This window comes from Bombus huntii, unplaced genomic scaffold (genome assembly GCF_024542735.1).
Source record: "Bombus huntii isolate Logan2020A unplaced genomic scaffold, iyBomHunt1.1 ctg00000068.1, whole genome shotgun sequence".
In the NCBI taxonomy this organism is placed as follows: domain Eukaryota; kingdom Metazoa; phylum Arthropoda; class Insecta; order Hymenoptera; family Apidae; genus Bombus; species Bombus huntii.
In genome coordinates this window covers 341,242-356,565 of record NW_026099327.1, presented here as the reverse complement: position 1 = coordinate 356,565, position 15,324 = coordinate 341,242, and the positions used below count along the sequence as shown (strand labels likewise).

Below are 15,324 nucleotides of genomic sequence, written 5' to 3'. Positions count from 1 at the left end.
TCCTGAGTCACTACGGGATGCTCGTGGACCCACGGAACAAAAGATTAATCGACACGACGACCCAGTTATCATCAAAGGGGTACGCCGCTATATACAACACGCCATCGGTGAAAACTATCTGCGGCGATTCGGTGTACCACCAAATACTGGCGGAATTCCCGGCCCTCACGCGTCCTCCGTCTTTCGGGAAGGAAAAGGCCCGACACGGCGTAGTACACCACATCGAAACTACGCCTGGCCCGCCGGTACCGGACCGCCTCAAGCAGGTAAGAGCTGAATTTGAGTTGATGATAGAACAAGGCGTCATGCGCCCATCGAAAAGCCCGTGGGCATCACCCCTTCACGTTCTGTCCAAAAAGGATAGAAATTTGCGACCATGCGGCGACTACCGAACGTTAAACGTTCGCACGATACCCAACTAAGCAGCGTGCCACCACGGAATTTGCAACCCTGCTCAAGGAACAAATGGAGAAAGTCCGGCCTCAGCCTGTGACACAATACAGGAAAAAGAAATTATTCACTTTCCGCGGAATTGGAGTCTTCTCCCTACGTATTTGTGGCGGATTGGTATCAATAGGGCGCCGACAAGTCGAGCCGCGGGTACCAACCGCCAATACTAGAGGGCTACGACGACAAAGAGTCTGTCTGTCTAACTCGCTGGCGGTCGAATATACGATCAATTGATATAAATACCGCACCTAGCGAGACTCCCTCTACGTCTATGGCAGGGACTACCGGGCATAGCCTTACTGACGAGTCCACCGGTAGTCCCGGGACGAAACGCACTCTCTCTCTCTTTTCTTCCGTCACATATTCTTGCGACACGACGCAATTAGGGGCCCTTTACAGCCGCCTTACGATGGACCATTTAGAGTAACGCGAAGAGGCGAGAAAATGTACACCAACAATGTTAACAATCGCGATATAAAGGTTTCCGTCGACCGGCTTAAGTCAGCATTTGTAGTATCAGAGAATCTCGACGCGAGAACCGCCGAAACCCGTGACATACTTATTCCACTAGAACGAATGAACGCTCGCAATGAAAGCGACGTGAAGAGCGACAACGAAGGAAACACTAGTAATAGGTATGTTACACGGTCAGGCCGAAGAGTCCGTTTTCCTGATTGGTTACAGGCTGGTTTCGGCTAGGCATCACAAAAAGATTACCCACGGGGACTTTCTCTGCAAAGGCAATAAAACGTTATCACTGGTAGGGGAGTGATGTAGCGGCACAAGAGTTGGAATTTGCTTCAAACCATGTTGTTGTTTAGCTTCGGAGTATCAAGACCGTTAGGTCACAGGTATTGTAAGGGGTTATAAACTCCGGGGAAAACAATCGCGCCGCTACATGTAACCGTAAAACAAGACGAATTTGTATCTTTTGACCTTCTTCTGACGATTATGACTAAACGAACGTGATCGCAAACGATTCAGTATAAACTGTGACTAAACGTCTGTATAGATATCGTTTCGCGACAAGATCTGTTTTAAATACACTAACGAGTACACATATTGGTAGTCTCATTATTCGATCCCCTACAGCTCTTATTAAGGAAGATAGAGGCCTGTGACATTATTCAGCTTGGCCAACATTGAACAGGGCATATTGATAAGCCAGAGTAACTAACATACAACCTTTTTTTTTTTTTTTTTTTTACGTGGAGAAATCCTCATGGACACTCCGCTGTTGCAGTAATTGCGTAACAGCAGAGTAGTGTCGGACTCTTACCGACTAAAACTCCACGATGACCACCCGACGCGCATGACAGAGGTGCTCCAGGATTCTCTTATGAATTAACTTCAGTTGCACCCCCTTCACGCGTTCTCTAGTTCTAGCCAGTCCTAATATTTCCTGACTATTGAATTGGCGTTAGGGGGGGCCATTACCCCTAGCGCTGTCTCTCCTTATTGATATTCACCGGAGGCTTGTCTTGTGTGCTTCGACAACTCCCATACAACCTGGTGGTACAAGCTATGAAAAAACTTTCCCGGACATGAGAAAACACATTTGCCCAGATAACGTACGAAAGGTATTAGAGCCCACCAAATAAGATTTGCTACAATTAGCTGTAGTTCGTCACAATAAGCCTATGAGTATCGCGCGTCAGACGATTTTCGAATTAGTTGATGCTTGGATGTTCAAGATACGGAAGTGCAGAGAGATGAGACGTTTATGTACAACTTGATCATGGTGCAACCCATTCGTCAGCCAGAAAACTTCATGCACGATTTTCTAAAAAGAAACACATTTCCCCCCTTCCTTATGCCGTACCAATCCTCTCTCGTCGCTCCTTATCTCATACACAGACAGGCCAAATAATGTTACCGATGACGGCCAACAGCCTGGGTACATGTACGGGTCTCTTGCCTGCGACAGAATTTTGTTATGTGTAGTATGCGGGGCAGAAAAGCACTTTTGCCATTAATATGAACTAGAAGATTGCAGAAAAATTGTAAACATTTTCCAAATTTTTTAATTTCATTTCATTTCTTAAAGTCTACAAAACTGTTAATCAACATTAAGCAAATATACAAAATCTTGACGTACAGAATAATGGAGCGAATATTAGAAACGATACTACTAAATCTACAAGCTAAAATGTACTATACAAATTTTCTTTAAAATATAAGACATGCAAAGTATATATTTCTGAAATTAAAAAATATCGGATCAGACACTCTTCGAACATACTTCGAACGCTCATTATTACGTATATTACCAAACCAATGCATACAATATAATATATAAACTAAGCCAACGAAAGGCGCAGAGACTGGAGAACATGGGGTCCCCGAGCGTGCAGTGCGCTTCAGCATCGTTGCGAACACCAACTCCCTCCGCTTGTCCCAATGCCATCTCGAACGGTGAGACTGCAAACAGAAAATATCCATATATACATCAAGATAGTAATGCAATTTCTATTCTTGCAGCACCGACGTAATACGCGGTGCTCCGTAATCGCTCGAGATTCCATATAGTTGTTGAAATCTCTACGCATTTGGTAGATAAAACGTTGCGAGAAATCCTCTTGTCACAGTTAGGTCTTCCAAACCTGATCGCTTGCATTTTTCCCGCTACTTCTGCGTTGCAACGTTACTTTTATTTCTGCCAACTTAGACACGACATCGTCTAAACTGCCCAATTCAGGACACGATGGCACCTCCCGGGGATTCTGTTGAGACGATCCCGGATTTTCCGTGTCCTCACCATTGTGATAATAATGTATAATAATTTATACATTATTTGTTTATACATTATTTATACATAATTTGTACAATTTACCTTCTTCTTCAAGCATTGTTTTTTAAATTTCTGCCATTTCGAAGCTGCTGATGATCGCCGGATGCGTAAATCATTTTTAGCTTTGGAAAGAGCGCACGTCAGCATTGCTTCAATCCGTAAATCGCGTCTGCGCTTTCGGCGACACTTTGATCTTTTGCGGCGAACTTCGTCAATCCAAGTTAGTAACCGTTCAGTTTCTGGCTTGTCGGCGTTAGTTTTCGAAAGTCCCTTCTTTGTCCTCGCCATGCTTTCTCAATTATTTCACCTAATTATTGAGTAAGTAAAAAGTATACCAACCTGTATCCGGCTCCTGTTTGTTGTAGAACAATACAGAAGAGATTCACACAACTGCACACAAAGGATTTGAAACCACCGAGCAAAACACCCTCCTCACAGCACAGTCGTAAGATGACTAAGGGAAGTCTACGCTGCGCGTCTGAAGTCCGCTGTCTATACCCCCTCCTCTGTCTTTATGACGTAGTCTTACGCGCGAAAATGGAAACTAGTTCCGTGTAAAATCTTACGTTGGCCTTACATTCTCAGAAATTTTGAAAAATTCTTTAATCCAATTAATTTTTAAATATATGTGCGACAATTTTAATGCTAAATTTTATATATTTTGTACATTATATTAAAATTCTTCATTTACAGGAAATAATCAATAGCGTATGAAGGTGTACTGCACGTATTATTTGGCACGTACACTAATGTTGATGCAAGAATAATTATTCCAATGATTTTAAGTTACACACATAATAGATAAAGTAGGCTGTAGACTATGAAATTCGTATGAAATAAGCAGAGAATAGTAACTAAATAAATGTATATGTATATCGAACATAAATCTTGTAAAAATAATATATTAAATTACATTCAAATCAAATATATAAACAAGATCTGTTGACTTTTAATTATTTTTTTGAAGCACTAGTATCAAATAAAATTGCGTCATATAAAAATGTCATCCCGAAACACAGTTTAACGTGATACAATTGTATTACTTTAATTTAAGCAGAAAATATCTAATCATATTTAACAATTTTGAAAAACATACCTCTACTAAACTATCATTATCTTTTCCTATACCATCGGCAAGGCCCTGAACAGCAAGCAGTTCAGCGGTTGTTAAATAACTAGCCAATTGTTCTCGAACTACATTTACTTCTCCCTGATACATAAAATCAACCAATGCAGCCTAATCATCGAATTTTACATTATTATTATATATTATAACAGGATGCTGACATGGATTTTCGTAAAATAGAATAAGTATCATTTACAAAATATATGTTAACAGTAACAAATTATTAAATTCTTAATTTCACTTTACCTTAAATAAATCTCTAAAATATGTACTACATGCAGATAATAGCAGTTTGTCTGCTCTTATTCCTTTTTCCTTCGCAGCTTAAATTTACATCAACGAGATCTTCTTCGGTTCTCAGCGTATCAAAAGCACAAGTAATATGTTTTAAGTAATTATTCCACCTAAGAGAAAACTGTTTAATCCGTAAAACAATTATATTAAATTTGCAATTTTCAATCTGAAAAACATTTGACTTCAATGAGTATATTTTGATTTTTACCTGCCGGAAAACTGATGGAACAAAAATTTGTTACAACTATCATGTACTTATGTAATTAAAACAAGACAAAGCTTTTATAAATATAAAAATTGTCATAAATATTTTGACGCAACGCATTTGAACATTTTATGACTCATTGTATTAACACCACATTATTTCTTTTTTTGCGAGTATAATAAAAGCAATAATATTTAAACAATACATACTTGTTTAGATGCCTTTCGCAATATGACTTTCCCATAGAGCAGGTGGCTTATTACAAAATTCACGTCATAAATGTAATTTTCTTCAACTTCCAAAGCAAAAGTTATAAGTGTCCACCCAGGAATACCCAACATTTTGAAACACTTAAATAATACAAATTTCATATTTGGGTATTACATATTTCTAACAATTGAACACTACCATGCTTACCATGCTTTCATTAGCATGCTTAAAATGACTTTATATTGAAATTATTTGTATGGTATGCCCATTTTCTTATCACCCTTTATTTTTCTTTCTCCTTCTGCAGAAGAGTTAAGACTATTTGTATCCTCCCTATATTTGTCTATTATACATCCTACATACTTTCGCAAATAACAAAAAATAGCAAGGTCAGATATAGCTTCAATGTATACGGTCATCACAATGAAATGTGAATTACCTTCGGCAGATCTAAAATATTAAACGTGAAAGGATGATCTTAATTTGGAATAGATTATAGATACACAATCTGTTCGTTTTTTCCGTTCTTAGCAATGATCTGTTCCATTGTCAAACAAGTATTTCCCTCAGTAGCCGGATGAAATGCAAATTTATATGGTATTATGCTTATCATTATACTGCAAGTACTTTGAATCACTGAAATTGCTGAACCATTTCCTGTTATTGAATGCAAAACATACAGCACGAACACGTTTTCCATTATCAAAAAACGCCATACAAATGTCTCATACATTGTATTAAAGTGATAAGAGATAGACACAGCACCAAGCCTGCAGCTTATAATACAACAATTTGCACCAGTTTCTCAATTTTCCCCAATTATATTCAATGTTTACAATAATCATCCTTTGTTACGACCGTTCGCGGTGAGACGCGTTCGCTAGGATAACGCGTCAGAGAGAGGCGTAAATTCTCGCTACGATTATGTTAATCGACGCCGCGAAATAGTCGTTCCCCTGTTTTGGTTAAGATAACAGAGGTGGTTTAATGAATGTAACACTGTATTGACAGGTTAACGTAGAATAATATATTTTACAATAATATGATGAATATATTACAGAAATTAGACTCGACTTTGCGATCTCTCTAGATTAATTCGTTTGCTCGTCAGATTTGTCGAAGTGTCACGTTTGACTCGTCAGGAGGAACTGATCGCCCTTCGATTATTCCTTTGCCTCATTTGGAAGACGACCCCCACTATGCACGAGTCACGCCACCGCTCGCGCCTATGATCACGTATGCCTCTTCTTGTTTGAAAATCGTAACGGTCAAAAATCGACGTTTCTAGAGCTCGCTGCTTGGCGACAACTATGCTCTCGTCGATACATTGTATATGATTCGGAGGGCAGATAAGATGGTCTGCCTGCGACGTTGTAGAACCGCGAGCGACGGTTAGAAAATATAGCCTCTGGTGAGCCTCGTGGCGTAACATACTCCCCCCGTTGAGAGGGTACCGATCAAGTAATATAGTATGATGTTGTGAGGATCTCTGGTCAGACTTCGGTGCTGTTGATTGTTTCGGAGTCATCTGGAGTCGTTATGCTCGGTAGTGGTACCATCCGCTTGATGCTCCGATCCAGGGTGCTCGTTGCTGTTCGAACGGTAGCCGTCCGTATGATGCCGTCTGCGCCTGGATGGACCTTGATGATTTTGCCCAATGGCCATTGCATTGGGGGAACGTTGTCTTCTCGGAGAATGACGATGGTGCCTTCTCGTATGAAGTGACGGCCCTTGCTCCATTTGTTTCGGATGTCTAGCTCATTCAGGTACTCTCGTTGCCAGCGGCGCCAGAAATGTTGTTTGACCTTTTGAATATGTTGCCAGCTGGAGAGACGATTGGATGGAGTGTCCCTGAAATCTCGTTCTCGAAAACTTGTTAAAGAATATCCGATGAGAAAGTGACCGGGAGTGAGGACAAGATGATCGTTTGGATCAGATGATACTTTTTTTTTTTTGTACGTGGAGAAATCCTCATGGACACTCCGCTGCTGCACTAATCGCGTAACAGCAGAGTAGTGTCGGACTCCTACCGCCTAAAACTCCACGATGACCATCTTATGCGCGTGACAGAGGTGCTCCAGGAATCTCTTATGAATTAACTTCAGTTGCATTCCCTTCTCGCGTTCTCTTGTTCGAGCCGGCTATTGAGTAGGCGTTAGGGTGAGGTTGTTGCCCCTAGTGATGTCACTTCTTCTGGTCGTAGTCCGTTGGGGTGGTGGCGGGGTGGCTCTGGGTCGTCTGACTGCCTTCCGTCTCCATCGTCTTATCCTGCAGGGGTGAGAGTTTTTCTTCCTCTCCCTTTCCGCTCGCTCCTTCGCGAGCATAACTCGCTCGCAGAAGAGGCGGACGGCCTCGTATTCCTGTGACCCTCTCAACATCGCTTCCACAATCGCTGAGGGGATCAACGTTTCTCCTATGGCGTGCCGCCAGGGTGTAGCGGGGCAGCTCCCACGCCGGACAGAGCTCCAGGGTGTGCTGCGCTGTGTCCCTGTCCTCTCCGCAGTCGTGGCAGATGTCTGTCGTCTCTCGCCTTATTCTCTTCAGGAACTCGCCGAACACGCCGTGTCCGGAGAGTACTTGTGTCATCCTGAATGTGAGTGGGAGGCCGTGGCGGCTCCTCCATGCCCCCCAGTTTGGTAGGACCGCATCCGCGCCTCGGTGTTCGCTTCTCCCGTTGATCAGTTGGGATCGCCACAGGTTCCATGTGTCCTCCTCGGCGGTTCCTGTGTCGTTTGGAGCCGCCTGCTCGGTGGGGTCTTCTCCCGGGTGCCACTCTCTCCGGCGGGTGTATCTCTTTTTGAGCGCCAGCGCCCGCAGCTCCCCCGGGGGGGACGCGGCTAGGGTGGACGCCGACGCGTGCGACACCGTCCGGTATCCCCTAATGATTCTGATGGCGGTCATTCTGTGCAGCCTTCTCAGGAGCAGAATGCTGCGACGGCTTGCCATCAGGTCGTCCGCCCATACTGGGGCCCCGTACATCACTCGTGACCGAACGACGCCCTCGTAAAGTCGGCGCACCGCGTCTCCGGCCCCGCCGATGTTCGGTAGTAGGCCGCACAGGGCATTGGCAGCCGCTGACACCTTCGGGATCAGTGAGTCGAAGTGCGGCTCGAACGTCCACTGGCTGTCGATGGTGAGTCCCAGATACTTCATCTGTGATCCCACCCGGACGGTTTTACCTGCCATGTTTATGCATAGGCCGGGCGGTGGTGTCCCTCGCCTCTTCCTGTCAAAGAACCAGGTGGCCTCCGACTTCGCAGGGGAGACTCTCAGGCCCAGTTCGTTCACGGCACGGGTCGCACAGGCCGTTGCGATTCCGCCAATGCGCAGCGTCTCGTGCCAGCCACGACCCTCGACCAGGATTAGGGTGTCGTCCGCATAGCATACAATGGCCGCGCCTAGGGGTAGCGGGCATCGTAGTACCTCGTCGTACGCAACGTTCCATAGTATGGGGCCCAGCACCGAGCCCTGCGGGACGCCACGCTCAACGGATCGCTTTTCCTCTCCTTCCTTACTGGTCTAACACACCCACCTGTCGTCGAGGTAGGCTCGGATCAATCGGACGAGGTAGCTGGGAACCTCGAAGTGCTCCAGGGCCGTCACTATCCTATCCCATGGCACGGTGTTGAACGCGTTGACGATGTCCAGGGAAACCGCCAGCGCCACGCCTTTCCGGGAGACCATGTCCTCCGCAATCGCTCGTGCGCGTCTGACCGCGTCAATCGTCGAGCCCCCCTTCCGGAAGCCGTACTGGCTTTCGTGCAAACCTGGCACTTGGCCCGCTATGTGTCGTTCCAAGCGGGCGGCGACTACCCTCTCGAGTAGTTTGCCGACCTCGTCCAGTAGGCATATCGGCCGGTACGCTGACGGCGAGGTCGTCGGTCGGCCCTCTTTATGGAGCAGGACCAGCCTCGCCGTCCGCCACGCCCGGGGGTAGACTCCCTCCCTCAGGCATCTTGTGAAGAGGTGCCGGAGTCTGGGGGCCATGACCCCCATCACTTCCCCCCAGATCCGGCCAGGGATTCCGTCCGGGCCCGGTGCCACGTTGCGGACGGTCATTCTTCTGGTTGCCTCCCATATCTCCTCCTCCGTGACTTCCCAGTCGTCCCTCCATTCCAGCGGTCGTGTCGTTTACCGTGGCCGTTCCGCCGCTCTGTTCTCTTGTGGGGGAAAGAGCGTTCCGGTGATCCGCGTCAGCAGCGCAGGTTCCATTTCCGCCGTTGTCAGGGTGCCCTTCGCGCGTAGTTTCTGTGTCACTGTATGCCCTCCCCCATGGGTCCGACTCGACTGTTTCGACCAGTTCGGACCAGGCACAGTCCTTCGCTTTTTTAATTTCCCTTTGTAGCGAGCACCGTAGCGCGCGGTACGTCCGGTAGCGCAAGGAGACTTCTTCTTCGTCGCGTCGTCGCCAGCGGCAGGCCCTTAGGTACTGTCTTCGGGCCCGGACACATCTCGTCCTCAGTTCCGCGATGTCGGGGTTCCACCAGTAAACTGCTCTGCTTCGCACCGTGCCCGGTGTGGCCCGTGGCATGGATGCGTCGCAGATTGCTGTCATGGCTTGTCGCAGGTTCTCGGCCTCCTCTTCCACGTCTGCTTCGGTCGTCGTTGTCGAGGCCTCCCAGCTCCAAGCTGTTGCTATAGCCGCCGCCCGGAGTAGATCTTCATTCCTCTCCTTTATTTTCCATCTAGGCGGTAAGCGCGCGTGTCTCCCCCTCGGCGGGCCGCGCCCGTCGTTTGTCGTCGGCATTCCAGGTCCAGGTGCGTCCACCTCCATCAATATGTAGAGGTGGTCCGACAGCGTCTCGACCCCTTCGGCCACTCTCCAGCCTGAGATCCGCCTGAATGCCTCGGGGGAGGCCCATGTTATGTCAACAATGGAGCTCCCTCTGCACGTCACGCAGGTACTGGTCGAGCCCCTGTTCACTAACAGAAGTCCAAGTCCCGCGGCCCAGTTCGATAGCGTGCGGCCGCGCGTTGGCCCTGGCGTTCCCCCATTCCGTGGAGTGCGCGTTGAAGTCTCCCAGGACGAGCACTTGTCGTGGGAGTCGTCGCCTGACGCAGTCGCCAACTCCGTCTAGGAATTCTTCGAACGCTGCCCGTCCACTGTTAGGTGACACGTACACCCCCACCACCATCATCCCTGCCCACTCGACCGCGGCGTATCCGTTGCCGCGTTCCAGCAGGGCTCCGTGGACGAACGCCCCGGGCGTTGATGTCCAGGTGAGCAACCGACAACCATTCCGTCCTCCTTTAACTCCTCCTTGTCCAAGCCGGACGTCCCGTATCCACACCCGTTTTGCGCTCACAGGCACTAGTCCTCCACTCTGGTTACCTCCCTTGCCCAGGCTCTCCAGTTTTCCGGAGATTTCGATTACGCACGCAGCTCCGTCCTCTCTACGTCTGCCTCCCATGTATCCCCACCCTGTGTTGTAATGGATCAGATGATACTGGAGTCAGCGGACGGGAGTTGAGGATAGACTCGATTTCAATGATAAGTGTATTTAAATTTTCGAATGTCAAGAGCTCGTTACCTGCGACACGCCTGAAATGTCGTTTGAAGGATTTCACTGCAGCTTCCCATAGCCCTCCGAAGTGAGGTGAGTTGGGAGGAATGAAGAGCCATTCGATCCGTCGGTCGACTAAAAGGGACTGAACCTTTACCTTATGATCGTCGGATTGCAGGAGATTTCGGAGCTCTCGTAATTCATTGTTGGCGCCAGCGAAGATGGTACCGTTGTCGGAGTAAATTGTCACACAGAATTCTCGGTGAGCGATGAATCTTCGCAGAGCAGCAATGAAGGCCTCGCTAGTGAGGTCGCTGACCAGCTCGATGTGGACTGCTTTGACTTCAAGACATATAAAGATTGCTACATATACCTTAATTTTGCGTCGGTTGCGATCCTTTCGTTCTTTGATGTAAAACGGTCCGCAATAATCTATTCCGACGTTGGTAAACGGTCGAGATTCCGTTATCCGTGAGGCTGGGAGGTCGCCCAATACGTAATCCACTGGAGGTGGATTAGCTCGGCAGCAACGGACGAACATCTTCAGCGTGCTCCAAACGTGACTACGGCCGTCGATAGGCCAATAAGATCTTCTTAAGGCGTATAAGGTAGCTTGAGTTCCGGAGTGGAGATTGATGAGGTGTTCATGCTCGATTATGAGTGCTGTGACTGAGGATTTGGGTACAATGATTGGGTGTTTCTGACTGAACGGCATTGGTGAGTGACTGAGTCGGCCTCCGACTCGCAACATCCCGTCTTTGTCCAGAAATGGATTGAGTCGTTGCAGCTTCCCCTTCACTGCAGAATTTCGATCTGTTCGGAGAGTGCGGATTTCATCTGAAAAATAACAGAATTGTAACAGTTTGACCAATTTGTTATGCGCATTGGTTAAATCATGTGTGGTTAGAGGTCTCCCTCGATCCTGTTTTTGTCTCCATCGGAGGCAACGAGCGGTAATTCTAATCAGCTTGGGCCAAGAAGAAAATCTCTCCAGTAGACTGTGGTCAGCAGGAGTCACGGCCAGACATGTTGCTTTCTTCTCCTCTGGTATTTCAGTTAATGGTACTGGGTTCCACGTCGGCCAGTATCTTTCTGGTTGTTGGAGCCATTCCGGACCATGTTGCCAAATGGTTGGTCGCAGGAAATCTTCGGGTGATTGGCCTCGAGATATGAGATCTGCAGGGTTATCGGCAGTGGGAATGTGACGCCAATCTGAGGTGTGAGTCTTCTGCTGAATTTCTGTCACACGATCAGCGACAAAGGTTTTCAGCGTATGGGGTGATGTATTGATCCAATGAAGTACGATTGTAGAATCCGTCCAGTAAACAGTCCGAGAAATGTTGCTTGGTAAAGCTTGAAGGACTGTGGTGGCCAATGATGCGAGAAGAAGTGCTCCACTCAGTTCCAGCCTTGGAATGGTTTGTGATTTCAGTGGAGCCACCTTTGATTTTGCAGTGAGGAGTCGTGTCCAGACATGACCATCCGGAGTGATGGTGCGAAGGTAAACGCATGCCCCATAAGCCCTTTCGCTAGCGTCACAGAACCCGTGTAATTTAATTTCCGCTGCAGCCTTGATTATCGTTTTACGTGGAAACTTCACGTTATTCAATAATGGCAGCTGTGCATAATATTTGCTCCATTCCGTGTGCACGTCAGCCGGTAGAGATTCGTCCCAATCAATTTTTAAAGTCCAGAGTCGTTGGAGCAGCATCTTAGCACGAACGATCACTGGTGCCAATAATCCAGGGGGGTCGTAGATCTTGGCGATTTCGGAGCTGATTGTTCTCTTCGTGATTCGAGAGGCGGTAGAATTAATTTTTACGGAATATAGGATCGAATCGTCAAAGGAATTCCAAACCACACCCAGAGTTTTGAAGGTTTGCGATTCGCCTAGTAGCAGCTTGTCGTTTATGTCCTGCTCGAAAAGTCCTCGTAGCAGTTCCTGGTCGTTCGATGCCCATTTTCGAATGTTTAAGCCGGCCAGTTCCGTGAGCTCCGTTCTCAATGATCGTGCCTCGACCTTTCTATCAACTCCTGTGAGAACATCGTCGACGTAGAAGTCTCGCTGTAAGACCGTCGCCGCTCGTGGGTACCGATGTCCCTCGTCGTCCGCCAGTTGATTGAGGCACCGAATGGCTAGATAAGGGGCCGCTGACAGCCCGAATGTCACTGTATTAAGTTGATAGGTGTCAACTTCTCCATCAGAATTACGCCACAAAATTTGTTGAAATTTTCGATCCTCTGGACGCACAAGAAATTGTCGATACATCTTTTCGACATCGAATGTAATGACGTATTGATGAGAACGAAATCTTAGAAGGATGAAGAATAAGTCATCTTGTAGTTTCGGTCCCGTATGAAGTATGTCGTTTAATGAAACTCCGGTGGTGGTTGGTGCAGATCCGTCAAACACAACTCGGAGTTTTGTAGTTTGGCTGGACTCTTTGATCACGCCGTGATGTGGCAGAAAATATCCGTCGTCCGTGCAGTTGTCCGTGGTAATCTTCGTCATGTGTCCTAATTCCACATATTCTTGTATCACGGCGCGATAGTCGGCTTCGAATCGTTTGTCTCGTTGGAATCGACGACAGAGGGAAATGAGTCGCTTCATCGCCATTGTCTTAGAGGATCCAAGCGAAGGAATTGTTTCGTTGAATGGGAGAGCGACCATGTATCGCCCTTCGTTGGTGCGTTGAACGTGATTTCGAAAGTGTTCTTCGCACTGTCGTTCCGCTTCCGAAATGTGTGCAGTGGGCGGTCCTTCGTCGATTTCCCAAACACGGGCGGGGTCCGCCTGTAAAGCCGTCGTGAAGGCGTGAAATGCGAGTGCTGATGATTGCGAGGTTGGGCTCCCCCCGATGACCCATCCGAATCGCGTTTTTTGCAGACGCAAGTCGGGCCCGTTTGCTTGACTGATGTCAAGTTGGCCGACACAGAGTGATGCTAGCGTTGGTCCGGCGCTCAACAATATTTCGATCGGCGCAGGCCTATGGAATCTTGGATCGGCTAGTTGGAGATTCCTCGGTATATGTATTATTGAGCGATCTACGGGTTGATCTGGGACCCAAGGCGATATTGTCGGTATGATTAGGAACGTCAAGGTGCGTTCGTATGTGCCGTCGATGGAGATGATCGTGGCCGTGATGTAACGTTTCGAGGTTGTCGATAACGTGTTGAGTGTTCCGATTGGGACCTAACGTTTCCGTTGGTTAAGTTTTAGCGAATCAGCGAGTTTTTCGGTGATAAAGTTCATGCTAGAGCCGGTGTCTAGCAGAGCTCTACAACGGAATGGTTGAACTTTATTGTTCAATATGTTGACCTGCGCTGTGACTAACAAATCGTGCTGCAGTGGTTCAGAAGGAAGCGAGGTCAATGAGTCCGTTTTCTGTGGTTCGGTCCCTAACAAGGTCGTTTGATGACGTCATTGTTTTCCTTGTCGTCTAGGACTGGACGATATATTTGATCCCGATGCCGTCGTTCGCGATAACCGAGATTCACGTTTCGGAGATGTTCGCGGAGACGATCGGGGAGACGATCGGGGAGACGTGGATGCGCGTCTCGAACGATGTGACGATCGCGGGGTCGGTGAACTAGGCGAAGATCGACCGTTGGATGATCGATCGCTCGATGATCGACCGCTCGATGATCGGCTTACACGTGGTCGTGATTTGCTATGACCATGGTCTTGATGTAGGTATGTATGGTGTCGCTGCCTGCAGATGCGACATGAACCGGCGGAGCAATGAGTAATAGCGTGTCCCTTACCTAAACAATTGGTACATAGAGACGCCCTCTTGGCGATTTCAAGGCGTTTTTTAGGCGACTTTGCTTTGAAGACATCACAATTCCATAATTCGTGTTGTCCTTGACAATTCGGACACACCAACGTATTATGTGTAGTTGTGAATGCGTAACTTCGCGGTGCGTTCGGTCGCTGACGTTTGTGTTGATCGGACTCTCTTTTTATCACGGTTGATGCTGAACTTGTCCTGTCGCCGTTCGTCCGTGTTTTCAGAAAGTCTACCAGATGCGTATATGACGGCATTTTCCTGTCCGGCAATGTGCGCTGCCATTTGCGAATGATGGCTGAGGGTAGCTTCGACGTGAATAATTTTATAAGAGCGACATTTGAGGTAACTGGTTCACCGAGTTTTTCTAGCGCTTGGAGGTTTACCTTGACCGTCTCAAGAAAATCATCTATCGCTTCGGGTGTCTCTTTGGTTATTTTCGGATAGTCAAAAATCAAGTCCCAGTGGCGCATGCAGACTTGACGGTGGCAGTCGCATTTTTCCATCAGAACGTCAATAGCGTTCGATTAATTTAACTCGGTGACATCTAACGATTGTATGCTTCGCGCGGCCTTTCCGGTCAAAGAGGATCGTAGGTAGTGGGACTTCTGCACGGGTGTAAGTCGCTCGCTTCGATCGATAGTGGATAAGAAGGAGTCGTAAAATGAATGCCAATTTTCGATGGTACCGTCGAAAGTAGGCAGGTGAATTTCAGGCAGTTTAATTGATGTCGGCTCGGCGATATTAGACTCGCAGCCTTGTGATTTCGACGACGATGCTGGTGTATCATCCATGAGAGTGTGTATTCGTATTACCAGATTGTAATATGTGTCGGTTACTTCGGAAACGCGCGCGTCGTCCATCTCGCCTAAATCTTCTAATTCCTCTTGTAACAATCGATATTGTTTCCACGTGTCGTCGAGTAGTGTCGTATAGGCCGTTAAATGGGCCTTATT

General features: G+C 47.4%; 1 protein-coding gene across 1 annotated transcript; it reads right to left on the bottom strand.

The window, feature by feature from the left end:
• Positions 1–9,944: 9,944 nt before the first annotated feature.
• LOC126876265 (uncharacterized) lies at positions 9,945–14,841 on the bottom strand. Its single transcript, XM_050639114.1, has 3 exons — positions 14,346–14,841; positions 10,608–13,637; positions 9,945–10,498 (listed from the first exon to the last, which is right to left on the bottom strand). The coding sequence occupies exons 1-3, from the start codon at positions 14,839–14,841 to the stop codon at positions 9,945–9,947; spliced, it is 4,080 nt and encodes a 1,359-aa protein (XP_050495071.1).
• Between the last annotated feature and the right edge of the window lie 483 nt (positions 14,842–15,324).